This window comes from Lepisma saccharinum, chromosome 2 (assembly GCF_977018435.1).
Source record: "Lepisma saccharinum chromosome 2, izLepSacc3.1, whole genome shotgun sequence".
NCBI lineage: Eukaryota > Metazoa > Arthropoda > Insecta > Zygentoma > Lepismatidae > Lepisma > Lepisma saccharinum.
In genome coordinates this window covers 40,620,770-40,648,286 of record NC_139230.1, presented here as the reverse complement: position 1 = coordinate 40,648,286, position 27,517 = coordinate 40,620,770, and the positions used below count along the sequence as shown (strand labels likewise).

At 37.9% G+C, this 27,517-nt stretch overlaps 1 protein-coding gene across 3 annotated transcripts in view; it reads right to left on the bottom strand.

Annotated features, from left to right (window-relative positions):
* Shal (Potassium voltage-gated channel protein Shal) overlaps positions 1-26,607 on the bottom strand; it is a 461,000-nt gene extending 434,393 nt beyond the window's left edge. For all 3 annotated transcript variants that reach the window (XM_083117318.1, XM_083117319.1, XM_083117320.1), the window contains exon 1: positions 24,714-26,607. In XM_083117318.1, the coding sequence (XP_082973444.1) occupies positions 24,714-25,828 (1,115 nt within the window). In that variant the 5' untranslated portion in view covers positions 25,829-26,607. The remainder of the gene's footprint in view (positions 1-24,713) is intronic.
* Positions 26,608-27,517: the final 910 nt, after the last annotated feature.

Below are 27,517 nucleotides of genomic sequence, written 5' to 3'. Positions count from 1 at the left end.
ATGTCCATCAGCTATTCATTGATTTTAAAAAAGCATATGATTCGGTCAAAAGAGAGAAATTATATAATATATTAGTAGAGTTTGGAATACCTAAGAAGCTTGTTAGTATGATAAAAATATGCACCAGTGAAACAGAAAGTAAAATTCGTGTGGGTATTAATATGTCTGACAAATTTACAATTCATGATGGGTTAAAACAAGGAGATGCATTATCTCCATTGCTCTTTAATTTTGCCTTAGAATATGCTGTTAGGAAGGTAAAAGAAACTAAAGAAGGACTAAAATTAAATGGTGTGACTCAGTTGTTAGCATATGCAGATGATGTAGACTTACTGGGGGATGATGTGAATACAATTAAGAATAATGCTAAAATATTTTTCAAAACTGCTAAAGAGATAGGTTTGGAAGTTAACAAAGAGAAAACTAAATATATGCTTACAGGCCGAAACCAAGTGTTAGGTAATAATCAAAATCTAATTATTGATAACAACTCGTTTGAAACAGTTTCCAAATTCAAATACTTAGGAGTAATATTAATAAATGAAAATTATATTAAAGAGGAAATAAAAAGTAGGCTTAATTCAGGAAATGCATGTTACTTCTCTCTTCATAAACTTTTGTCTTCTCGTTTAATATCTAAGAAACTAAAAGTTAAAATATACAAAACAGTAATTTTGCCTGTAGTATTATATGGGTGTGAAACTTGGTCCCTTACATTGAAAGAGGAACATAAATTGAGAGTATTTGAAAATAGGATCCTTAGGAAAGTATTTGGACCTAAAAGGGATGAGGAGACTGGTGAGTGGAGAAGGTTACATAATTTGGAACTACATAATTTGTATTCATGTCCAGACATTATTAGAATAATTAAATCAAGAAGACTTAGGTGGGCAGGCCATGTGGCACGAATGGGAGAGGAAAGAGGAGTTTACAGGATTCTTGTTGGGAAACCTGATGGTAAGAGACCAGTAGGAAGGCCAAGACGAAGATGGAGGGACAACGTCGAGATGGACCTAAGGGAAATCGGTAGGGATGGAAAAGAGTATATAGATCTTGCTCAAGATAGGGACAGATGGAAGGCCTGTGTTGCTGCAGCCATGAACCTTCGGGTTTAAGAAGGCTAGAGAGTTAGTTAGTTAGTTAGTTGTATACACTTACTAATGAAGAGGTAATTGCAGTAGCACAAAACTTAGTAGAAACATATAACAATGACTTAGACGATCAATTGGGAAATGAACTGATTCAGTTCAAGGCTTTTTACCCAGAGTTTCAAAATGATGATGAGGAAAATGAAAAAAGTCATTAGTCAGGAGAGGTGGATGTATAAACTCCTCCTAGAAGAAAAAACGTCAAGGATTGTTTTCCTAATATCGAGGTCGCTCTAAGAATGTACCTGTCACTTATGGTCACAGAAAAACAGTGGAGAAAGGTCATTTTCAAAATTGAAGTTGATCAAAAACAGGCTTCAAACCTCCATGTTAGAAAACAGGCTTTGCTTAACATTAAAAGTGATATTTTAAAACAACTAAGTTATGAAGATATTAAGTAGCTTCATTAGTATGAAGTGTAGGCGCAAACCAATCAGCCACTAAGATTATTTGACACTTTCATTTTAAGTCTGATTGTTTGGGAAATTACTGTATTTGAATTAAATATAAGTAAAATTTGCTTGTTTGTTACATTCCTTTCTTTTTACCTTGCATTTGCCTAACATGTTTACTTAAAATTACAATATGTTATTTTTAAAATTAAAATATTGTTTTTAATTGAAATATTATTTTCAAAAAATTTCCCCCCAGTAGAGCTCGTACCACAGGTTCAGCCTAGGGGTCTACATATCCTGAACACGGCCCTGCTTCTTAGAGTAAGAGGATATTTGTAAAATGTTTGATGAAAATCGGTATAGATGGAGAGAAGAGCAAAAAATGACTTTTGTTTAAAATCTACAAAGTGAATTATTATGCATGTTGACATACAAAACTCGATGATAGAAAATATCAAGAAACTATCTAAAATGTTATTAAAAGTACGAAGTGAAGGTAAACGTCTCTTCTAGAACGCGAAAAAAATGATACAAGTAAAACGTACACATTAAAATATGGTTATTTTTCTCTAATTGTATAAGATAGAATATTCCTTTGCAAATAATGAATACATATTGTGCTACCCTATTTGTACTTTTAAATTTGTTATTAAATGTCGACTTTCTGCCACTTATGTCTAATCATGGCGATTAGAATGAGGGATGAAAATTGATAAACTGACACTCATAAAGAACACCTATGCTCAGGCTGGGACTCGAACCCAGGAACTTTGGTGGCGACACCGAAAGTCCACCAATCTGTCACCGAGCTGGCGCTACCTTATTCCACCATGTCATTTGTTAGTCCCAGATTTTAAAAGCACGACGTCTGGAAGTATACGAGAATATCACAAACTTTGAATCCAGTCCTTTCCCGTGGAATAAGATGGCGTCACTGAAGCATCTATACGTTGAGAACAAATGCATCTCGTCTCCTCTAAACTAAATACACGCTTCACTTGAAATGAACAAAGAGGAAGCTGACAACCGCCGTCTCCTTTCCTTTTAGCAATCTTAAACAACCTTTACATGTAAACCGTACTAAGTTTACAGCAACCAGAATTTCAGAATTGAAGCGGATGTTACATGCACGCTGAAATACCGGTTAAGTTTATACGGCACACAGACACAAATATATTTAAAGACAGAAAATTGCTGGGTATCTATTTGTGTTTAGATTTCTCATATTTTAGATCGATTTTTCTCTCTTCAGATCAATCAAGATGAGGATAAAAGGATAAAAGCAAAGACAAAGGCCATGCCTAGACCAAGCCTTGCTTTTTTAGTTAAAATACCAATATTTTTAGTTCATTTCTGATTATCTAGGGCTCACGTTGAAGCTCCTGCAAACATTTAATAACAAATATCTATAGAGTTTGTTTTTAAGTCCACCTTATGCAAAGATAAGCTAATCAGGACTGCGCTATAGCTTAAAGTGGGATCGGAACCACTATGTGCCTCCACCGGGTAACAAACCTGTGACTCATCGATTAAAAAGCAATGACGTTATCTACCACGCCATCCGGGAGCCTCTGGCTATGTACCTATTATACAGTATATTGCTGGTTATGATATAAATTCCTCTGAACCATAGAATCAACATTGTGTTTTAAAATGTATACCAATGCGTTACATTCTGTTTTTACATTATGTTTAAATCACACATATTTGTAACAAAAACTCTTATTATGTCAAAAGAGACTTCTGTTTTGGAAACACAGTACTCCTTGAAGTTATGATTTTCGGAACGATCACTTGAAATAATAGTCAGTTTCAATTTTTGTACTCATGAAACATCCCACGTAAATGTGGCTAAATTTTGCCAATCCTCGGATAGTCAGTTTTTAAAAACAATAATATCACTTTCTTGGGGGAAAAAACGAACGCGTTGTGTTATCAAAGGTTCTAAAGTTATGGATCGCATGGGATTATTTTATCTAATTGACAGTTATCTTCCTCGCCACTAAAGATTATACAGGGTGTCATATTAATGGCTCCCAAGAACCACAGATTCGTATAGAGGACATCAAGACAAACAACTTTTCTCAGTAACATTTTTCTCGTTGGTGCGTCGATTTGAGGCTACAGCCGTTCAAAAAAGACCGTTTTGCCGCCTGGATGCTGGCAACCCAACACAACATTTGATTGTATCTGTATCGTCATTTCCTGCGACGAAACAGCGCACGGCAGGGTTGCAAGGAACACACCCATTTTGTGAAAAATTACAAACTACCAACCACATTATTAGCTGTAAAACGAAGCGAGAAACGCGTCCAGTAGGCCGAACATCATAGCCTACCAGCCAGACTCAGCAGTCATCTCAGGGGAAGGGGGAAGTGACCAACGATATGAGAAAACGTAAAAACGTATGCAAAATGAAGTGTCAATACCGGATTTTGTCTCAGCCTACATGTCAAATATCAACAATAATAAATTTTATTCGAATTACAGCTTACATCTGGCTGTTTACGCCCCGCTACATGTCAAATATTTGCAAATCTTGTTGGAAGGTTGGTATCTATAGGTTTGTGTCCAGATGCCTTGTGGTACATTTGTGCTGATATCGGAAGAATCCGAGGTTCACGTTGTTACATTATGGCTAAAACACGTACAGTCAAGGACACTTCTCGGTTGTAACGGTCCCATTGGGAGACAATGTAATCGTTACAAGCCAGAAGTGTCCGTGACTGTACAACCACAGTAACAATCTAATTATGAATCAGTAGCGAATATACTGCCCTGTTCACAGTTGCAAACTATTACATGTGTATCCCATGCATAGATAAACACAGTCGTCGGAGAGCTTGTATTACAACTAGTACTTATATTCTTGTATTTTCAACCATTTTTGTCACTTGCCTCATAATGCTCTGAATATACATTATATCATGTGTTGCTTACCTTTGGAATTTTGAGTTCTTTCATTTCTATTTTGTCATCTGTTCAGAGTGTCACAGACAATTAGTATCAGAAGGACGAAGTGGATAGACTAAATTGTAGATGTCAACTTGGGAACTAGATTTGCAAATATTTGACATGCAAGCTGAGACAAAATTCGATATGACCACTTCCACTTAAATTATATTCTCTTTCTACCATTTTTCGTATCGTTTTTTTTTTACTTCCTGTTTACACGTTTTGTAATACGGTACATAATGTGGTTGATTGTAGCTATGTCACTTTTCACAGAACGTGTGTGTTCCTGGCAACCCTGGAACGCATCGCTTAACGACGGGATATGACGTCACAAATGCAATCAAATGTTGCGTGTGGTTGCCAGTATTCAGGCGGCAAAACGGGCTTTTTTGGGCAACTGTAGCGCCGAAACTACGCACCAACGAGAAAACTGTTACTGAGAAACGTTGTTTGCTTTGATGTCCTCTGTAAGTTTCCGTGGTCCGTGGGCCCCATTAAAATGACACCCTGTATATAGAAAAAATAAGATAAAAGGGTACCCGGATCAATTATGAACCGGAACTAAGATATTACAGGATCCAGATCTGGCCATAACTACTTCTTGCATAATGTGGTTGATTGTAGCTATGTCACTTTTCATAGAACGTGTGTGTTCCTGGCAGAATGCACTGCATATTTGAGAAAACTAATTATAATTATTATGAAACACGAACATATCTATGAAACTTCTACAATATATAAATTCATAAACTAATGACAAAAAATTAAAATGCCTCGTTATTGTGCATTAAACAGCTCTCGCAACAGATGTTCCAAACGATGTGGTTCCAGATTACACATTACTCTAAGGAGTTACCATTATGCCATTCTATGAAATTTTAGTTCAAATTTGCAAAAGGGGCCCCAGCCATTTACAACTTGTACTCTTGACCTCGCGATTATGACCACGATATTTTAGTGAAGCACAGTATCGGACGTGACAAAATGCAATGCCTGGATGTCACGATGAAAGCGTTACACCGTAACGTTATGTCTCGTTTACGACGTCATGTACTGCCTATAAATAGCCCAACAAATTTGAGAGCAGCGAAATCGTTTCATCTCGCCCTGAAACACGTATGCTACAACTGATCGTCTAGAGCACTTACAGAGCTGCCACACGGAAAATGAGCAAGCTTTTATAGTTCCTAATTTAGAAAGTGAAATGAGAATATTACGTTTCGGGGCACTAATAAACTAAAAATAGTGAATTGGTGGCACCATTGTTTATAGACAGGTCGGGGCACCATTCTTTTTCTAGAATGCGTTATGCCCAACGAATGAAAAGAGGTTTCGAACCTCAGTGATGCAAGAAGTAGTTATGGCCAGATCTGGATCCTGTAATATCTTAGTTCCGGTTCATAATTGATCCGGGTACCCGAAATCCTCGGTATCTGAATTTCGGTTCCGGATACGAGTACCCATATTTCTGTTTCGAGTCCCGATATCCGATTTTTGGTTCTGGCTGGTTCTCATCGGATCCGGATATGTTCGGAACCGGGAAATCTGAGTTCGAAAATTTTTGACCATCTCTAGTAAGAGATGCAAACTGCACGGAATAACCTCCGTGAGTTACGGTTCTGGGAAAATACTATCGGGAAACAACAATGCAGGTAATTCCAGGAAAAAGAAAAGTACAAGCAATGTTGGACAGCGGCTATGCAAAGAAAGATGTAGGAAGAAATAAATCGATGATAGAAATGTATCTCGGAAGGAAGGTTGCCTGAAGCAGCAGCGAGACTTCCAATCTTACAATTCTTCTTCCCTAAAGGAATTCTTCCACATTATTTCCAATTTTTGCTGTTATTGGTCATTTCCGGTCTATGATTTGCTCTTTGACATTACTCGCATTCCTTTATCTTCTATATTATCTTCTTGCCCAAGATGTCAAACTACTACATACACACACACACATACACATACATATAACTGTCATATGAAGGATGGATTTTTAACCAAAGAATTTCATCATCGAGCACACGGATAACATTTCTTCCTGGAAAAGTATTTTATACTGACACTTACTTCGTGTTCTTAAAAATTTGCTCAATTTTTTCAAGAAGAAAATTCAAAACAAAGTAAATAATAATGTAGAAAAAATCGTATTTCTCTTGTGGGCTCAGAGTGTAACACCTTTTGGAGTATTAATTAATGCTATGTAATAAATTGCATATTTCTCTGTATGAAGTTGGTGATAACATAATAATAATCAGGTTTTCAAAATTTAATAGTGTGGTATCACTTTTATATTACTTTCAAAACGTCTATGTTAATAATTTAAATTCATATTGAAATTTAAAGAAATTAATTTTCACAAAAATACACTTTCCATCATCAATGCACAAAAGATGATTGATTGATTGATTTGGTGTTTTAAGTCCACTTTATGCACAGTAAGGCTAATCGGGACTGGACCTATAGTTTAAATTGGGATCCGAACCACTTGTGCTTCCACCGGGTATCGAAACCGGGACTCCTTGATTACAAGGCGGCGACACTACCACTGCGCCATCGGAGAGGCCTTGCAGAAAAGATGAGATATTAAAGATAAAATTTAATCCCTCAACTGCCATATCCTCCTTTGCAAATTCCTTCACACGCCATTGGTTAGAACCACAGGAGACCCCTCGCATCCTCCATCTCGTCCGTAGACAGGACACCTTCCAATAGCGTCTTATAAGAGGCCATAAATGGACCTAAGAAACAATAAGAAATATTCGGATACTTCCAGAGTACCTAACCCGATTCGCACACGTGTCCTGTCAGACAGACGCCTTGGTCGTAGTCATTCCACAGAGACGGAGAAGCGCATTCAGTTGTCTAAAGTTAGCTACGTCACCTCTCAGACTCGCTCGCTCTTCTTCTACATCATTACGTCACACGCCTAGAAAAAAACTGTACTCTCGTCATGCTGCATCTATTTCAGCGAATGTCACGCCGTAATTTCTGCCACTAAAAATTTAGGTGCTCTAAAATCATGAGCGATTGTTAGCATGCACCACGCATCTAACAGTAGAGGGTAGTTGCAAATTATTTAACGAATTTCAGCGATGAATAAATAGTTGGTTGGTTGGTTGATTTGCTGTCTTAAGTCTACTTTATGCACATTAAGGCTAATGGGGACTGGACCTACAGCTTAAAGTGGGATCCGAACCACTATGTGTCTCCACCGGGTATCGAACCCGGGACCCCTTGATTACAAGGCAACGACGCTACCACTGCGAAATCGGGGTGGCCACAGCTACGAATAGTAAATGACTTTTCCATCTGTACCATACCACATAGCATATCCGACTGTTTTATGGCATATGCACAAACTTTTAAACCAAATGAAAAAGTCAATGTGTGCTGCATTAGGCATGTACAGTATCTAGTCAGGATTCAGTTTTTCGCCACCATTTAAGGTGTTGTTGTTCCAGTAATTCCAACATTAATTGTGAAAGTTCAACCATGATGCGTAAACACGGTCTGTCAAAAGCATACACGTACGTAATGAATCTTAAGGGTGTCAGATCAGGACGTCGATGTGGCCAAAAAACTGATCCTCCACGGCCAACGCATCTATGTAGTTAGGGTTAATCAACCCCCAGTAAGATTGTGACGTTCGGTAGTAGTGATGTTCCAGCTGTGATATTACGTAGTAGGGGAGACCGTTGTACCATGGAACACTTTTTACATTTTATTTTTTTAAATTTTAGGTATTTATGTTGGTTGGTTGGTTGATTTGGTGTTTTCAGTCCACTTTATGCACAGCAAGGCTAATCGGGACTGGACCTAAAGTTTTAAGTGAGATCCGAACCACTATGTGTCTCCAACGGGTATCGAACCCGGGACCCCTTGATTACAAGGCGACGACGCTACCACTGCGCCATCGGGGAAGCCCTTTTTAGGTATTGACTTTCTTAAGTGAAGAAATATTGGCAATATCTATTGAAGATTTCTTTACAACTTCCTGTTTTTATTTTGCTGTTTTAAAGTCCTATTAAGGATAAAAAAAGAAAATGTAATGATATGTAAAGTGTTCCATGGTACAACATGGTCATGTACCATGGAACATACCCTCATATACCTTGGAATACAGAAATGTAGGTTTAAATATGGCTGTAAAATAAAACTTAAATAAAGCTAATTTTTTTTGCCATTATAATCCAGTATTACAAGTACGAGGGTGGTTTGAAATGTTATAAGAATGGCCGACAGATGGCTGCAGTGTTGTGTCGGGAGGCAGGAACAGCAGAGTAGGCGTTAGAATAGTGAAAAGTTAAGGAAATTGAACACCGTGCAGTAATAAAGTACTTCGTGTAAAAGGGAATGAAGGCGTCAGAAATTAATGTCTATATGAACATGTTCCATGGTACATGTTGATGTGTGCTCCAAGGTACAAGAGGACGCGCATTTCAACAAATTTGGTTTCCTAAGCTGCAGGTTACAATAAATTACTGAAGTTAGCATACGTATATACTCACCAGAGGATAAGGAACACGCTGTACATGATGATTCTCGCAAACACGATTTCGTTTCTTGGTTAGAACACGAATTACGATCAATAAAATATTTACTTTTTGCACTGAAAGATTTGTTTCATCCAGAGGACTCACGCTATGTAACAAAACAAACCAAGAACTATACCAGCCCTACCTATCAACATTATCTACAACTTAGTTGAATTTGAGCCCGCTACGTGGCAGTAAGAATCAGAAACAGTAAATGTTCCAAGGTACACTATGCTCAAGGTACAACAGTCTCCCCTACTCCAGCATATCCATGTAAGCGTTCGTAGTCACAGGGTGAAAAGAATGGCCCGAACACTTCACCACATGTAATGAACATCACACGCGATGATTTTTAGAATGTTCACGGATGTTCACATATTCATGGATTGTATGATGGTATTTTGAGTTTCAAATGCGAGTTGTTGACACGTCTCAAAATATGAAAGGTAGCTTCGTCCGTGAATATGAGTATATATTAGAATGTATTGTCATGGTCAATGTTGTCGACTAACTTCACAGGAAAGTCAAAACAGCTTGGTTTGTAAACGTTCAGTTTCAAGCGCCCTCGTTGCCGTTGAGCCGGTGTCTCCAAACTGTTTCCACGAAAATATTCCCTTGAGCCTCGTATAAAAATTGCTTTCGCCCCAACTAAAAAAGTCTTCGACAACACTATTAACGTCCTAACGCACATAGGTATTTCCTGAACGGTGTGTTACCAAATTATTGCCGATCTTCGAAATAAAATGTACACAAAGTTAAAGCTAACGCATGCCATGAAGGTACAAAGGCGGTGTGGAAATAGGGTTCCACATACATTCTCGATCTTCGCCATAGTAGAGTAGATGTGATCATCACCACGCTCCGACCGCCGGCACAATATTGAATATTTAATATTGAAATTGAATTGAAACAATATAATAAATTATTTAAAAACGGGATATATATATATAAACACAGAGTGTCCGAAAAGTCCTGCACCATAGGCAAAATTGTAAATAGTACATCTTTTGTGTGTTTGCTTTAACACATGGACGTCGTGTAGGGAGCGTCAAATCGAACAGCCGCCCCTTACACCCCCGTAAATTATCATCATTTATTTAACCGAATTAAAAACAAATAAGTTTATCTTTACGACAGGCGATAAAAGATATTTCAGTTAATCATTATTCCATCAGAAATTGAGTGTAAAATGCAGGAAGCAAGTTAGAATTCGATAGTTAATACGGTATTGTACCACTAATAAATAGTCCCAAGTGGTTATCCAGGTATCCCCGATGTCGCAGTGGTAGCGTCGTCGCCTTGTAATCAAGGGGTCTCGGATTCGATACCCGGTGGAGGCACAAGTGGTTCGGATTTCACTTTAAACTGTAGGTCCAGTCCCGATTAGCCTTACTGTGCATAAAGTGGACTTAAAACAACAAATCAATCAAAACACTATGTGGTTTTCCAAATTCTAAACATGAGATTTTTACGTGCAAGGTCACACAACAAACTTCGTGGCTAAAATCCCCCCGCCGTAATTTACATATTTTCCTTGGTAAACGATATTACAAATTATGAGAAAGGCTTTGTATTTCGGTATTAATGGTAAAAAGTATGAAAAAAATTAACGAAAACAGTTGTCTTTTAGGTTACCTTGTGTATCGAGAGAAGAGTCTCTCCAAGGATACAATAAAAATAATAGTACGAGTTCGTTTTTTTAAGTTCACCTTATGTACAGATAGGCTAATCAAGACTGCGCCCAGAGCTTAATATGGAATACGGACCACTATGTGCCTCCATGCGGTATCGAACCCGGAACTCCTTGATTACAAGGCACCGACGTTATCACAACGCCATCGGGAAGCCCAATGTTATTATTTATTATTATTCACAATAATTAATAATAATAATTTATAAATTATTACGTATATGTTATTGATTCTACTATCCGCCTATGCAAGGACATGTGCAGAAAACTTGACGTTTACAAAGATATTGTGCTCAGTCATAGTGTCTAATTTCTCGCAGGGGATAGAGTGCACAGGAGACGACATGCGTCGTCATTATCTGAAGAAACTTTTGGAGAGACTGAAATATCAAGAAGGAACTTGAATGCGAGTCTGAAAGGATAAACTTATGCACTCCCAAGATGCGTGCCAGGTGGATTCCAAAGTAGCTGGCCAGCGACCACAAACAACAAAATCCCCGCATTTGCCAAGAGTTTTTACAGCTACAGTGCTGAAAGGAACACGTGCTTGTATCACTGTCACCGAAGGCTAAAAACTTGAAGAGGGCATGACTTCGCAACGGAAACACAACACAAAAGTCTGCAACAGACAACAGCAAAAACAATATTTTCGTCGGTGATAGCCGAGCAGTTGAGTGAGCCAGGAATGTCACATGTCTATTCATTCTAGTGTGCTACATGAACTTTCTTTAACTTTGGTAAAATTGGCAATTCGCTTGCAGATGAATTCACCATTAAAACAGTGAAATGCAGCGTAACTACTTCCCCATCTACTTCTCCACATGGATTTCCTCATGGAGATGATCTAACCCTGCTACCGTTTCACGTATCAACCCCCTCAACATCTTCTCATTCTTCCCCAACTTACTGGAAATAACAAACATGTTGGATATCTGTCCGGAAGTTGACATGGGGTTTCCAAGATGAGTTTTACCCTAACACGTGCTGCTTTCCCGTGACGAAATCCATTTGGAGAAGCAAATGGGAAGTCATTACGGTAATCAGAGCCACAACCACAATTGTTTGTCTGGGGGGAGAGTACCAGGAGGATAAACGTGCCAATAATAATAATAATAATGGCATTATTATAATTATTATTGGTATTTTTCAACATTTCCAATTTCACATTAGCTAATAATGGAAAACAAGCACACAAACTGTATTTTTGAAAGACAAAAATGACGAATATAATTCTTTTTGTACATGTGACATGTGTAACTTGCATATAGAACATATGTGTTTACACATATGCAACATGAAGCGATGTAAAATAAGAAAATGCCCATACAATACGTATTTCAATACATTACATAATCAATTCATCCACCTCATAACAAACCAAGAGCAAAAATGACATAAATCGTATCTCACATGTGTGTGCTCCTTTTCCTCAAAACAATTGTTCATATCATACATTTAAAACAGAACTGTCTAGGAGCAACAGGCTGATGTACATATTTGGTCTTACTTCTCTCTCTAGTAATTTACAATTCATTAAAGAAAATAATCACATTGCGAGCAAAGCGAGCAAGAGCATTTTTAGATCCAATTTTTGCAAACTGAAAACAATATTGATTTAATAGGGTGCAAATAATTTCACGGGCGCCAAGAACCTTTTTATTTAGATCGTTCGGTGCTAAAGTTCGACTCCTGCCGCCTCCTAGCTACGGCTCTGAACTTGATGAGACTGTAAGAAAATCAGGTATTGCGAGCGAAGCGAGAAAGAAAATTGTACGTAACGTATTCTTATTTGCATAAAAGTTTAAATCGAGCGGGGCAATTGCCTCTTTTTTTGGCCTTTCCCCCCCCCCCCCCGCAGGTGCTCTTGGCTGTCTGGAAGAAAAATACAAGAAATATATGAAAACTAATTCCATCTTGAGTATCATTTTGTCCTGCTACTCTTAAATTCTGCTGGCCTCACTTTTCTTTACTTCAATGTTTGCCCCCTAGAATTGGTTTCCGTCCAAGGTTTGGGGCCAATGCCCACCATGCCCCCCTGTGGTTCCGCCACTGACAGTAATATAACCTAACGACTAATATCTTACCGCACCCACGTCATGGATTTGAATTGAACATTCTCGGTTTCAATCCATAAGAATGCATGTTAGGAAGTTCAACAAACAAGAAGCATGTCGTGTTTTTTTAGGATTTTAATGACAACGTTGAGATGGACCTAAAGGAAATCGGTAGGGATGGAAAAGGGTATATAGATCTTGCTCAAGATAGGGACAGATGGAAGGCTTGTGTTGCTGCAGCCATGAACCTTCGGGTTTAAGAAGGCTAGAGAGTTAGTTAGTTAGTTAATTACTTTTTATATTTTTGTAATGGTGATGGGTTCCTAAAATATATGGAAATTCCTATTATGAAAAACTAAGTAAATCAAAGTGCTTTAAGCGTATATACATACTTGACAATTTTCTACTTAATAGAGATCCTCCTAACCTCCTTAATGGCGTATTTGTAACGTCCTCACCTTGTAATCAAGGGGTCTTGGGTTCGATACTCGGTGGAGGCACATAGTGGCTCGGATCACACTTTAAATTGTAGGTCTAGGTTCGATTAGCCATTCTGTGCAAAAAGTAATTTAAAACAGACTCTACTTAATAAAGCACATTTTAACAATTTATCGGTTATATTCGGCATTATTTCCGTTTTCCGATTGACTGATTTGGTGTTTTAACATTAAGTTCACTTTATGCACAGTAAGGCTAATCGCGATTGGACCTACAGTTTAAAGTGGGATCAGAACCACTATGTGCCTCCACTGGGTATCGAACCCAGGACCCCTTGATTACAAGGCGCCATCGGGGAGGCCCTTCGTTTTTCGAGATATAAAGATCTTTCATTTACACTTAGATATTTTTGAAAGTGGATGGAATTTGCTCCTCTTGAGTCAGTCGAAGTGGAAAGAATCTTTGATAGGTACAAGATTTTCTCCGCTGACAATAGGCTGTCACTTACATTTGAAAATTTGCACAGTAACGACTTCATTAACTTTTAACTGTGCACTTCAACTCAGATCCATGAGTGAACTAGCAAAAAGTGTGTGGTATTGATGGTATTGATATTAAAAGTAAAATAGATTGTCATACATAATTTCAAATATTTTTTTTCTTATTTCTTGTCAGTTTTTAATCTCAAATAAATATTAACCCATTAAGAAAACACAATTTATTAATTAAGAATGTTATTATTGTTGGAAAATATTTACGGAAATTTCAGGTCAGAACTTCATATTTTATTCTTGCATAATTTGGTGACTTTAAGGTCATGAGGATCCTAGTCCTAATTTTTAACATGAAATTGTTGTTCGCCTTGAAAATTGTACTTTCAAGCGAGAAATAATTGATTGATTGATTTGTTTAATTTTACTTTGCTTTTCTGCAGATTTTGGCAATTCGCGAAGATGAGGATGAGTGATGTAATGAAATTGATGAAGACACATTCACAAAGAACACCGATGCCCAGGCCGGGATTCTAACCCGGGACCACTGGCATCGTGGAGCGCTGTGCCTGTGCGTTGAGCCTGTCTCCATCATGGTGACAGGCTCAAGTGAGAAATGGTAGCATTGAAATGGATCTAAACTCGCTCCAAAACATCAACTACGCTGGATGAAAAGGTTTACTTAATTTTTCAAGAGGCCAACTTTAGCTGGCTGAAAAAGCTGGCAGCTCCTTTGAGGAAGAGGAGAAAGCTGTGATCACCTTTGGAAACGTGTTGTGACGTAGAACCTTTCCTTTTACAGATCAGGTTTGCTTTTGTATAACTCCCTTCGCCTCGAATATGGAACTGTATGATTACGTCAGCGTTACCGGTCTTAATTTTTTTAACTACTAGCTGATTTCCCGGCCTTCCCTGGGTATATATTTATCCCAATCTTCTATTATACAGGAAAAAATGAATTCTAACAATAGTGTAAAATGAACTTGGGGTTGAACGGCATTTGGAGTGTCACTATTCATCTTAGCGACCCCAAAAACTATGAATTCCACACTAATATCGGTCGTTTTAAACGTCATCCCCTTCCCACCCCCACCTCTAGGGGTGCCAGAGGTGTCTTGAAGTTGAACGGCATTGGGAGTGTAACTATTCATCATAGCGACCCCGAAAACTATGGATTCCACACTAATATCGGTCGTGTTACATGTAACCCCCTTCCCATCCCAACCCCTAAGGGTGTCAGAGGTGTCTTGGCAACATGTGGTGAACCCAGCGCTCATTTGTTTCGTCCCGCGAACAACGCTCGGTACCTTGTGACTCGAAAATGCCCGATCTTAGTCGAAGAAAATTCAACTGATTGCTGATTCGCTGTTTCCTAATGTCGGTCGTTTTACATGTCACCCCCTTCCCACCCCCACCCTAGGGGTGTCAGGGGTGTCGTATCCCGACAGTATTTCTTTCCAGATTGTAAGTCATATGTGTACCAAGTTTGGTCATCGTGAATGTACACCAATGAGCTTAGCGACTGCAAAAACTATGGATTCGACACTAATCTAGGCCATTATTGACATTTTATTTGTCACCCCCTCTCTCTCCATCCCGATAGGTGATGAAATTGAAGTTGAATGGCATTGGGAATGTCACTATTCATCTTATCGACCCCGAAAACTATGGATTCCACACTAATATCGGTCGTAGTCGATTCTTTTACATGTCACCCCCTTCCCACCCTCACCCCAAGGAGTGACAGGGGTGTCTTACCCCCACAGTGTTTCTTTCCAGATTGTAAGTCATATGTGTACCAAGTGTGGTCATTCTGAATGTCACCAATTAGCTTAGCGACTCCAAAAACTATGGCCTCGACACTAATCTAGGTCATTTCTGACATTTTATTTTTCACCTCCTCTCATCCCCCATCCCGATAGATGATGAACTTGGAGTTGAACGGCATTGGGAGTGTCATTATTTATTTTAGCTACCCTGAAAACTATGTATTCCACACTAATATCGGTCGTTAAAATATTTTAATTTCTTTTAATCCGCCAACTGCATAATTTGAACAGATGAGGTGAGGTTATATTATTGCCACAGCTGCAAAGCTAGAAGTCCCAAACAAACCTGGTTAGACATGCATCATTGTATGTATATGTATGTATATATATATATATATATATATATATATATATATATATATATATATACAGAGAGAGAGAGAGAGAGAGAGAGAGAGAGAGAGAGAGAATTTCCTAACTAGGGAGTATTTAATTTAAACACGTTTTGTTTAAAATGTTGCAGGTACAGTTCTTATTTGTAGTATCATTATTCCAACACTAGCGCTTATTGTTGTTGTCGAAGATACTATGATGAACAAAACGGAGGTCCAAGTAATAAAAACCCTGCATGAAACGAGATATACCTACTACACGATTCGATTGGTTTAGTAACATTCTCATAATCGAATTACGTAAAGCTAAACTGAACCCTGATTATAACCATAACGAAAAGCTATTCACTAATACAGACTAGTACAAAATCAAATGAAAAATATAAGAAAACGAAAAACACGCAAGTGAATTAAGCGTAATTTTAATTTACGTGGCAAAACTTTTCGATGAAGCATAATATATTTCATCAACACTCAGGTCTTGATCCACCTTGGTGTAGCCTGTGTATGGGATGTTCATGTAATCATCTAGATCACATTCATTCTTCTTTAGAACTTTTAACTCCTGAAACAAGATCTTGCCGAAACGAAAAGCCAACTTTAATAAGACCTTGCAACACTACTAACAAAACTATTTTAATGAACGTCACTTTCTTGATGGCATGAAGGCATAAACAATAATTAAAATAAACTATGTTGTGTAAATACTCCACTACAAAAGAACACATTTACAATGAATAGCAACAAATAAGATGTAAAGAGATTATTCATAAGAAATTTATTTTGAAGATAGAGCCCTTATTATTTATGTCTCTCGTTTTATACGATGAATTTACCTAATACAATCATTTTTTCGATAACACATAATGAAACTTTAGGCATATGTAGTATGTAGGCCTACATAAGTGTGGTGTGTGTGTGTGTGAATGTGTGCGCGGCCGCAAATAACATATCATACAATATTCAATACTAACGTATCACAAGTTTCCCATTGAAAAAATTGTGGGACATTGATGTGTTGTACGTTTATGCAACAGGACTAAATGGTTAAATATATCTAGCTTTCCTTCTTTCTTGGTTATATAGCCATAGACCTACATTGCTAACAGGTCCCTTTCTCCATGATTTCTTGATTTCGACATTTTCTTACCGAGCTAGTCTCCGTGACGGACTGGTAAGTGTAACGCGCTTCGAAACCTGGGTCCGAGGTTCGAACTTTTAACTTTGTTTGTTTCTTCATCTATTTCAGAAAATAACCATTCGCCATTGTCGTTGCGAATAACCTATAGAAGTAGAAAAGGGACGTAAAATAATAAAAAACACGAGTATAAATGCATTTCCCACAGCGGTAACTATGTTCGACATTTTTCTAAGGAATTTTTATCATTATTGATTTTCAAGAACTGCCTCCGCTCCTAGTGCACTTCTCACATGTTATGTTATGCCCTGCACATGCATACATACATGCAGCCAAAAAATATATTTTTTTGTTAATTATTCCGCATTTTCATGGTTCAATTCCTTCTAGCTCCCATTTCAAATATAGATATATCATTAGTTCTTCTTCTGCTAAAGCCAATCTCCGAGGCAGAGTGATTAACATAGCGCGCTACGACGCCAGGGGTCCCGAGTTCGAATCCCGCCTGGGCATGGGTGTTCTTTGTGAGTGTCTCTTCCACAATGTCATCATATCATTACTCATCCTCATCTTCTTGATTAGCCAAAAGTGGCAGAGAAGCTAAGTAAAATTAGCCAAATCGATCAATCAATCTTTTGCTAAGGTACAGGCTATCTCTTGCACCTTCCAACATACCGTGAAGGCATATAAGGAGGGAGGGGAGTGGAGATAGTGCTCCCGCATATTCACAATCTCTGCTATTTGTGGAGGTGATGTGATCAACATTACACTCCGCCCACTTTTACCCCCTCCTCCCCGTTGCCCACGGTACCCATTAATTAGAGGCTGAGTAAACTCCAGAGCCGCTTCACGCAGGTGCATTACCAAAATGATTCCCACCGGAGATCATTCACCCCGTAAACCCGGGTCTCCTGCGCGGCAGTCAGACGCCCTACCGATTGAACCACAGCAGCTATTCCTCTTCTATTATGGTAATTTTACGTTTTTTTTCTACCTCTTGGATTAATATTAACATTGAATAAATTATGAAATACTGATTATTAGACAAACACAATAATGCATTAATGACTGACCATGGTTCAAAGCTGAGACTTCTGACTTCGTAGCGCATTACGCTGACAATTCTGGCAAGGAGGCCGCCATACGCAAGCTTAAAAGTCGATATCTGCAAAAGGTTTCGTGTTCGGCCTTTGTCATACGTTATGGTTAATTCCAATATGGACTAAATCGACCCAAGATGACCTTCGTTCTAGTCAGAGACCGGTCCTTCGAAAAACGTCAACAACATTTCTCATATCTGATTTCCGTTTCTCAGTAATCGATGACTGACAATGAGGATAATGAGAAGTAGCACACACTTGCTTCCCCACGCAACGCAAATAAATATTGTATACTAGGTTTGGAGATTCGATGACTCAAACTTACGCCTTCCTCTGACTGGCATATTTTCGAAAAGTATCATAGGAGCACTGTCTTTGAAACACTTCAACTTAATGCATGACAGTCAATAATTAAAAAAGCGAACAACGAATTTAAACATCCACTTCCATAGAGAAGCTAAGCGGAATGATACTTAAAAGTACGGGCCTTCCCGATGGCGCAGTGGTATCGTCGTCGCCTTGAAATCAAGGGGTCCGGGTTCGATACACGGTGAAGGCACATAGTAGTTCGGATCCCAATTTAAACTGTAGGTCCCTTTGTGTGCATAAAGTGGACTTAAAACCCCAATTCAATCAATCAAAAAAAACTTAGAAGTACAGGACCAAAGCATTTGATTTGCTAATTGTAAGGTGTGAACCTTCCACATTAGTACACCCAATTGCCAACCCAAAATTTAAAATTCAATCGGTAATTGTAATTTGCATTTACTTTTAAGTTTAATCGCGACGGCAGATGAAATGGATGAAAGAGCAAACAATTGCTCTGGTCGGAACTCGAGCCAAAAACCTTCGGAGATAAGATGGTAGAAAGTGATGGGCTTTTACTTTGCATGAATGCAAACCGGAAATTAATTCAGATTGCTTTTATGGGATATCCTGTTCTATTTCTGAGGGAATCTAAAAAAACATCGACGTAGCTGGAAGCATGTAGCTATCTTTCTACTTTCATGTATGAGTTCTCTAAATATTAGTGATGTTGGCTATAATGATGATGATAATATGTCTATTTAGCGAGCAAGGTTCACCCACAACTTGCTCAAGCACCTATATTTTTTTTTACATGAGTCAACTACAGACAACTTTCTGTTCAGCATGCAAGCAAATATTTGCATATTTGTTATTTTGCGTCGCATTTCTTCCGCTTTTGACTAATCGCGACGATGAGGATGAGTGGTGATTATGTTAAATGGATGAAGGGACCCTCACAATGAACACTCATGGCCTGGCAAAGACTCGAATCCGCTAATCTGGTAGAGAGAGATCGAAAGTCGACCACTTAACCCGCTCAGCCACCGAGTTGGCTCTTTTTGGATCGTGAATGTACATATTCATCTCTATTTGCCTCATTCAAATTCTCAACTTTCACTGCATGACAGATTCGAGTTCATTGTTCTGTATCTCTCAGTTCAAGAACTACGACATTGAAACTATATTAGTGTAACATCTAATACTAACCAAGAGAGCCACATAATAATTACAATCGGGCTGAACTATCAGTATTTCAAAAACTGTAATTATTAGATGTGATTAGATTGGTACGGTATTCACTCACCAAAAGCTTACATTTTTTGTATTATGCTTGGTTTTAACTTTTGCTTTTCTACATTTTTGAATAAATCACGACGATGAGGATGAAAGGTGATTGAATATAATTCATACAGGGACAAATCCAAACGAATATCCAGGCCAGGGCTCTATCTGTGAACCCTTTGGTGGTTAGATCTTGAGTTTAGTATTCAATTTATGAGAGCATTAATTCTAATTAGTTTTTGTCACCGCATCATCACGTATTAAATTCCCAAAAGAATTTGTATGTCTCACCACCGTAGTTTCCGGTATCGAGTCCCATCCTTGGCTGGGGTGTTTCTTTCTACGTGCTCCTCATCAATATCATCTAACCATGATTCAGTTTATCATGGCGATTAGCAAAAAGGTGGCAGAAAAAAAACACTAAACGAGAAAAATGAAAACAAGAATGTAAATATAGTTTATTAAATAGCATTTCCAAGCATTTCCGAAATCTATTATTTATTTATTAACAATTTAATGTAGAGAAATCCACATTAATTTAGTTGAGAATTGTGAGAAAATGAATGACTTAAAAACAATAAGAGTTAATACAAAAATTGCCGCATTAGGAACTGCAGAACGAAATAGCTACAGTTAAATTTGCCGGCAGACGATGCATTGTCCATTTAAACATGCACCTACTTTCAATTATATCGGAGACTTCCCATTCATGAATTCGACCTCAAGCGTTTAGGAAAAGAGAACAATCGAGTGATACATTTATGAACAAAAGTACTAGTGCAAACTGTTGAAACCATGTTAGCTCCTTACATTTTGCAACACACAAACCTTAGTCAGGATTGATCGACATGAGCATATTAAGTCTAACAGCGTTCAAACCATATGTTCATTTTTTAATAGATAAATATCAGTTTCATCTCATTACATGAGGTTCGTCATTGGTTATTTTTCATTTTTTAACTTTTAAATTTGAGACAGCACTTAAATACCAATTCAATATTGTACTGAAAGTATGTTAATATTTCCTTTTCCAAAAGCATTATACATTTTGACAAGCAATAATTTACGAAATACAATCTCAAGTAGCTAGTTCAAATAATTTTACTCTGATATTAAATTTTCTAAATTTTCCTCATAACAATAATATTATGTAATAATAAATAACTGACTGGTATTTCGTGTCTACATGGAGATCGTCTTGTTATGTTATTCATTTAACAATTAAGAACCCCATCATCTTACAAGCGACTATTTTAGTTGTAGTAGTATCGGTGTACGGAATAGTTATTAGGTATATTAAGATTGAAACTGATCTTTACAACATTCAGATTCAGTATCATATCGAAAAATCAACGGAAGCTGGTGGCTTGGAATTAAGTGAATAGGCTAGCAAGAAAACAAATGGGGTAATAGAGAAAATTAGAACAATAGTTTTTATTAGCAAATGGGGTTTCTAATAAGAATGTGTAACTATTGATCTAATTTTCTCCATTACCACATGTTTCTCCATTTTTCTTATTTTCAAAAAATAAGAAACAAAGAACTGAATGTACGTGTTTGATTGTCAGATAACATTCAAGTTACTCAAAAATACTGAGAATTTGTTCAGCGACACCTGCTAAATTGAGTTTCATGTTCAATTCAATTAAATTTTATTTTATTAAAGGGCGAGGTTCAGCCTGCGGCTCTTCTACCACCTAACCCCGATTTAGATAAGATTTCAAAAATATTATGAAATCCTATAACACTGAACGAAACATTTATTGTTCAAAATCTAAATTTGAACGATCTAGATTCAATTCTTCACTAGAGCCACTGGTGGTGATTTTGCATTTATATATTTTTTTTGTTATTTAACGTCTTTTTCTGCCACCTTTGGCTAATCGCAACGATGAGGATGAGTGGTGACTAGATGAGTGATGAAGGAAAAAACACAAACTGCCATTCCAGGGCCGGTACTCGAACCCAGAAACTTCGGTGACAAGTTGGGTGGTTATTTAATACAGATGCTTCTAATATAAAGCGCCAATCGTAAAAAAAACATCCATTGAATAACAATTACTGAAGTACAAATTCCTCTGCGATTCCATTCGAGTGAAAGTGTATCCCAAGTCAAAATTAGTCTGAGCATGAAGATTGCTTCACAACAACGTTTACAAATTACCGAGAAAATATAACAACTTTTCACTTTGAGACTACAGGTTATTACACTACATTCAACAGAACTCATTTTAAATTTGCAAATATGTGAAATTTCGTAAATATTATTTGAGACAGTAGTAAAATAATATCACCTTCATCTTTTACGCGACTAGCTTGGCTGCTATTTCTTAAAATGCAGGAAGTATTTTGTGAATATATCTAATCTTATATTTAAAAAAATACTTCCTTGCACTGCCTACCTTGGTGGGCGAGCGCGTTGAGTATCCGACTCAAAATATCAGATTCTGGGTTCAAGTTCAGGTCTGTGTATTGAGGTTCCTTTGGGTTTGTTACCGCATCTATTTAATCTAATCATCATCATCGCCGCGATCAATTTTAAAATGTTGTAAGATGATGTATAATAACTTTTTCTTTCTTTCGGTTTCGGTTCTTTTACGCCGCATACTATCTCTGGGTTAATCGCAACGATGAATTGAATTATTGGGACAAATACAATGATAGAACCATGCCCTAAACAAGGTTCGAACCAGGGACCTCAAACTTCGTATCCCGTTGAGAAAACCACTCAACTTAGAAAGCCCAATTCATATTAATAAGATTACATAAAAGATTTTCTTTCTCTCTTCAATTTTTCATCAGTTTATCATCTATCTTCATCTGTTCAATAAACTCAGTGATATAGCATACAAAGAGCAATTTGCTTTTCCCTAAGTGGTCAGTGCAATGCGCTACGAAGCCAGAGGTCCTAGGTTATAACCCTGGGTAAGGCTTTGGGCATTGGTTTTGTATCTCACCCATTTCTTCAGTTTATTGTTCATCCTCATCGTCACGATTAGCTCAAAAGGTAGAAAATCGACAAAAATGACGAAAATGGAAGAAAAAGCCATAGCGTAGTTATTTTCTTCTAAACTCCAAATGAATTAAATTATATAGCAACCGATAATTAACTGATCAAACTAAATAAAATTTCAGAAAAAACGTATTTTCTAAAATAAAATAAAGATACTTCCGTCCAAAATATTTTGTTGAATTGATTATTTTTATTTCGACCGTCCGAAAGACAGTGTAAAGCTGGAATCCAGTGAAGTGTTGATTGGAACGAGGACACTAATGACACTCACGTGCTAATACAAAAGCTGATGCACTATAGCAAAAAATATATAACATTTAATCAATTCTATCGCTTGTTTCTAAGGAAAAAGTGACACTTTACAGCTCTCGAGGTAAACTGAGATACAATTACGTTACTTGCATGGTAATCTCGAGAACTTTGGTTCGATATTCAGAAGTCCCAACTTTGTTCTGACGTTGCACTTAGCCAACCACTTAGTACATCTAGATATGTTTTCAAAAAACTTAAGAATCTATTCATGAAAATTCATAGGCGCAACCAGGAGGGTCTGGACCCTTTCTGACTATACAATCAAACCCCCTTCGAAGGGCTTAATTTTCAATTTACAGGTTTTCGAATATTTCAGTTGGCATATACTTAAATAATTTGTACATAATTATAGATCAATTTGAAACCTCCGAAAATAAACTCTTAATTACGCCTATGTGGTCATTCGACTGTGGAAAGGCGGTTGAATATTTAAGTACAAATAAGTTCCAAGCTTCTTAAATTCTTTAAGGAAAAAGTACATTGTTTTGTACAAGCATGCTAAAAAATTCATGTATAGAAGATTACATATGAACACATTCTTTCAAGTTATTGTATCAGAAATGCATAACATAAGTGTGTTTTGGTTGCATGAGAGAATCAAATAATAATTATAAAACAAAGTTGAGTATATGCATATTTGACAATCATTATGTTTAAAAGGTTTCAGATGTATGTTACAGTTTCAAGAACTTCAACAACAAAAGAGTTCGCAATCAAACAAGAAACAGAAATTTTCTAACGTGCAATTTTGGAAAATAAAATATCTTTAAATTATCAAGCAATGAGTTTTTAAAATAATATGAAATATTTACTCTGTCAGTCGACTAAAACGTAGCAAATAATCTCAAATATTGTCTGCGTAGTTTAACACAAAATATCTACTGTATCTTGCAAACAGAGGCGAATTTAAAAGGAAAGGAAAAAGAAAAGAGTTTTATTACTGCGAAACAGTCATGCTATACGTCTACATACACAAACAATACAACTACTTACATTAGCTTAGAATATTGCCAACATGCTAGGCGTAGAAATTTATCATATTTTCACATCGTATTTGAGAATTTCAGTGTCTTATATTTAGACCATAACTCTTAATTCCAAAATGCACTGTCTCAATATCAATATGGCCGTGAATACAAAGAGTCAAAATTGTCTACACACACAAACATAAACACAAGTTATACATGTATTTGTAATTACTCACACAACTACCAAAATAGCTATACATTATGAACAAATTACATGCCTAAAATGATTAGTTTCAACAGCGTCACAAAAATTACTAGTTATAAACTCTAGGTAATTAATACATTTGTGAAACATTTATTTATACTTTTAGTTCCTTTATGTAACACACATCCAAAACCGAAACGTAATGTAATGTAAAATAAAATGTTTTAAACAGTGTATAGTGTAGTTTAGTGTAAGATTTTGTTTCGAACAACTTCAGATTTGAATTAATATAATAATCACATGAATACACGAATGGTTCTATCTATTAGTTATATTCATAATCATAGCTTGGTTGCTGCGATTAAGTCTGATGTGGAATTCACGATCCAAGTAATACAAAAAAAGTATTTTCAGTGGAAAACCATATGACTGCATAAATGTACAACTGTTCGAGGACCAAGTACATAATATTCACTTTCTCACTAAGACTACGAGATAAAAAAGAAGGAAATTCCTTACTTACCCTAGTGTCGTCATAGTCACTATAGTGTACCAGAAGGCGGCTGGTATTGATGTGAAATTTGTATCGCCGACATTCTTCTCTGCGTAGAACATAACAGTGGCGAAGATGATGATAGCCATGGCGAGGGAGAACACAAGGAACCCAAGCTCAGAGGCGCAGGACTTGAGAGTGTAACCCAAGATTCGAAGTCCCTGGGAATGCCGCGAAAACTTGAAGATTCGAAAAACTCGGAATACCCTGAGAGTCACAAAGGCGCCAGAAACGTCATCGTTGTCGGTGATTCCGAGGCCGATGTAATAGGGCAATATGGCGACCACGTCGATGATACTCATGACGCTCCGGACAAACTTGCAGCGGTCCGGTGCAGCAAAGAGCCGAAGAAGATATTCGGCCGTGAAAATCATGACACAGGCTGTATCCAAGCAGAAGAATACAATTTTGTAACGTTCTCCGCAAGGAAGTGTCCCTGCTCTACCAGGTCGGCTTCCGCATGGCACCGTCTCCACAACGTTAGCCATCACAGAGACTGCGATAAAGAACCCTGTAACGTAGTAAAAGACCAGGGCAGCCGTGGATGTGTGAGGGTTTTCGAAGGCTCTCCACATCTTCTGGCGAATGTTGGTGAGCTGCTGTAAATTCTGATCACCATTTTCGGAAAGCTTGTCGTCCATAAGCCTTTCGGCATTCTCCCTTTTCCTGTCCCGATAGTCTTCGTAGCAGCAGTCGCCAATAACATCTGGTAGAATTCCGAAGAAGGCAAGTTCTTCATCGTAGCTCGTCAAACACTCGTGTTTAGGATAATGTAGTTTTCCGGTACGGTAATAGTTAAGAATATGCCTGAAGATATCCGGGTCCCTATCGAAGAAGTATTCTTTGCTTTCTTCGTCGTAGAAAAACTCCCGCTCGTTGGAACCCAAGAGAGTGTCCGGGTACTTTTCTAGCGTGTTCCTCCAAGTTTCGAAACGACGACCTGACACATTGATGAGCAACTTTTCGTCGTCCGCTTTTCGGCGATCTTTTGGAATCGGCGGTGGAGGTAGGGGGTTGGTGGCTATTGGAACCCACCCAATGGCCGCTGCCCGAGCAAAGGGCAGCCAAGCGGCAACCGAGGCCATACTATGGGGTGGAATTTTCTTAGGTCACTCCAGCACCGTGCGCTGAAAGTTGTGGCTCGGAGATCAAGGCGGAAATTCGACTGTTACAGTGTCCAATCAAAATCCGCTGATCGCTCAGGAACCTAAGGTGATGGTCGTGGTGTGAAATGTCAACGGTGATGGTATCGGGGCAGGGGTCACCCTCACCTATCCCCGCACCGGCGACACCTCGGTATGGACATTCTGTCCCTCATCTTGACACAAATCGACTTGGAGGCCTACATTTGGCTGTCTTTTCTTACGTCTATAGTTCGAAACCTCGGATGTCTTTCATCCAAAAACAGGCACGAGGCGGAGCACCACACACTGCACAGAAACTCCAGTTTGCCGAGGCACGACGATCAGGCCACACTCCACAATGCAACTTGCACGCTTCGTCCAGGCTATCGTATCGATTGTTTTGGGTAGTCCGGATCCCACTCGTCAAACGTCAGAGTCAGGGCTGCCACACACTCACACATCCACATCCACACGCACTGTTAGATGCAGGTGTCTCACATCTCACGCCAATCAACTACACCGGCGCCCTCGTTGAATTGACCCAGATAGATCCGTCCTAATTTAGTCGGGCGCTCACAAGACGCGTAATGCTGTGTGATCGGGCCCCTGACTGGTGAGCTATTTTGGTCGCCGCATTCAAGCTGGGTGGACTCAGAACAGGCTCCCTAGACTTAGCCGTTCCGCCATCTTAAAAACGTACCTCTTCACTGTCCGAGCCTGTGCTTCGTTCTGCTTCTGCCGCCAAATTGATTTTTACCCGTGAGCCATCTCGCTCGTACGAGAGAGGCATCTACCGGGAGAGGAGGCCAACTTCGAACCCCATACTGGACGTTGTCTAGGCAACCATGACGTCATATCTCCTAGTTTTGGGCTCCTTCGGAGTAGGCGCGCAGACGCGAGTTTGTCATTCTCGCAAGTTGCGTGGTTAACTCAAGAGAAAAGAGCGTTGTCTTACTTCGCACCTCCAAAATGAATAGATGTTGACAGAAGCTATGCTGTACGAAAATCGTAACGTATCAAATTAACATTCTCTGTGCACAAAAGTTCTGATACCTCTTTTTTTCCTCACGTTCCGCGTGAAGAGGTGCGTTACATTTCCGCATTTGTGGACAAAAGGACTTGTATTTCCGGGTCCTCGGTATTGTTCTGCGTTAATCCAAACTCACGGAAGTAAATAAATAAATATACAAATAAAACTTTATCCAAATTATGCATTTGATGCCAAAAGTGTATTATTATAACATTTATTAATATTGTTATTAGTATTTTATTACTTATGCAAGAACACAAAGCGAGAATATTTAGACACACACTGGAATCCAGGGTGGAAAAAAATCATGATTTTTATTTAAAAAATCATTTTTGATTATTTTTTATTTAAATTAGATTTTTTATTTAAATCGATTTTTTATTTTAAAAAAGCACGCTTAAAATTGCTTCTATGGTTTTTGATACCATACATATAGATATGTTTTTTATAGAAAGGCTTTCTCTAGTAAAGGGTCCTGTAAAATATTCGAACACTTTGATTAAAGCAAATATATATATGTAAATATACATTTTTCTGTTTCTCATAATGTATAGCTACATGAATCTACTATGGAGATGTTTGTTGAGTGTGCTAATGAAACTATAATAATTTCAGTAACT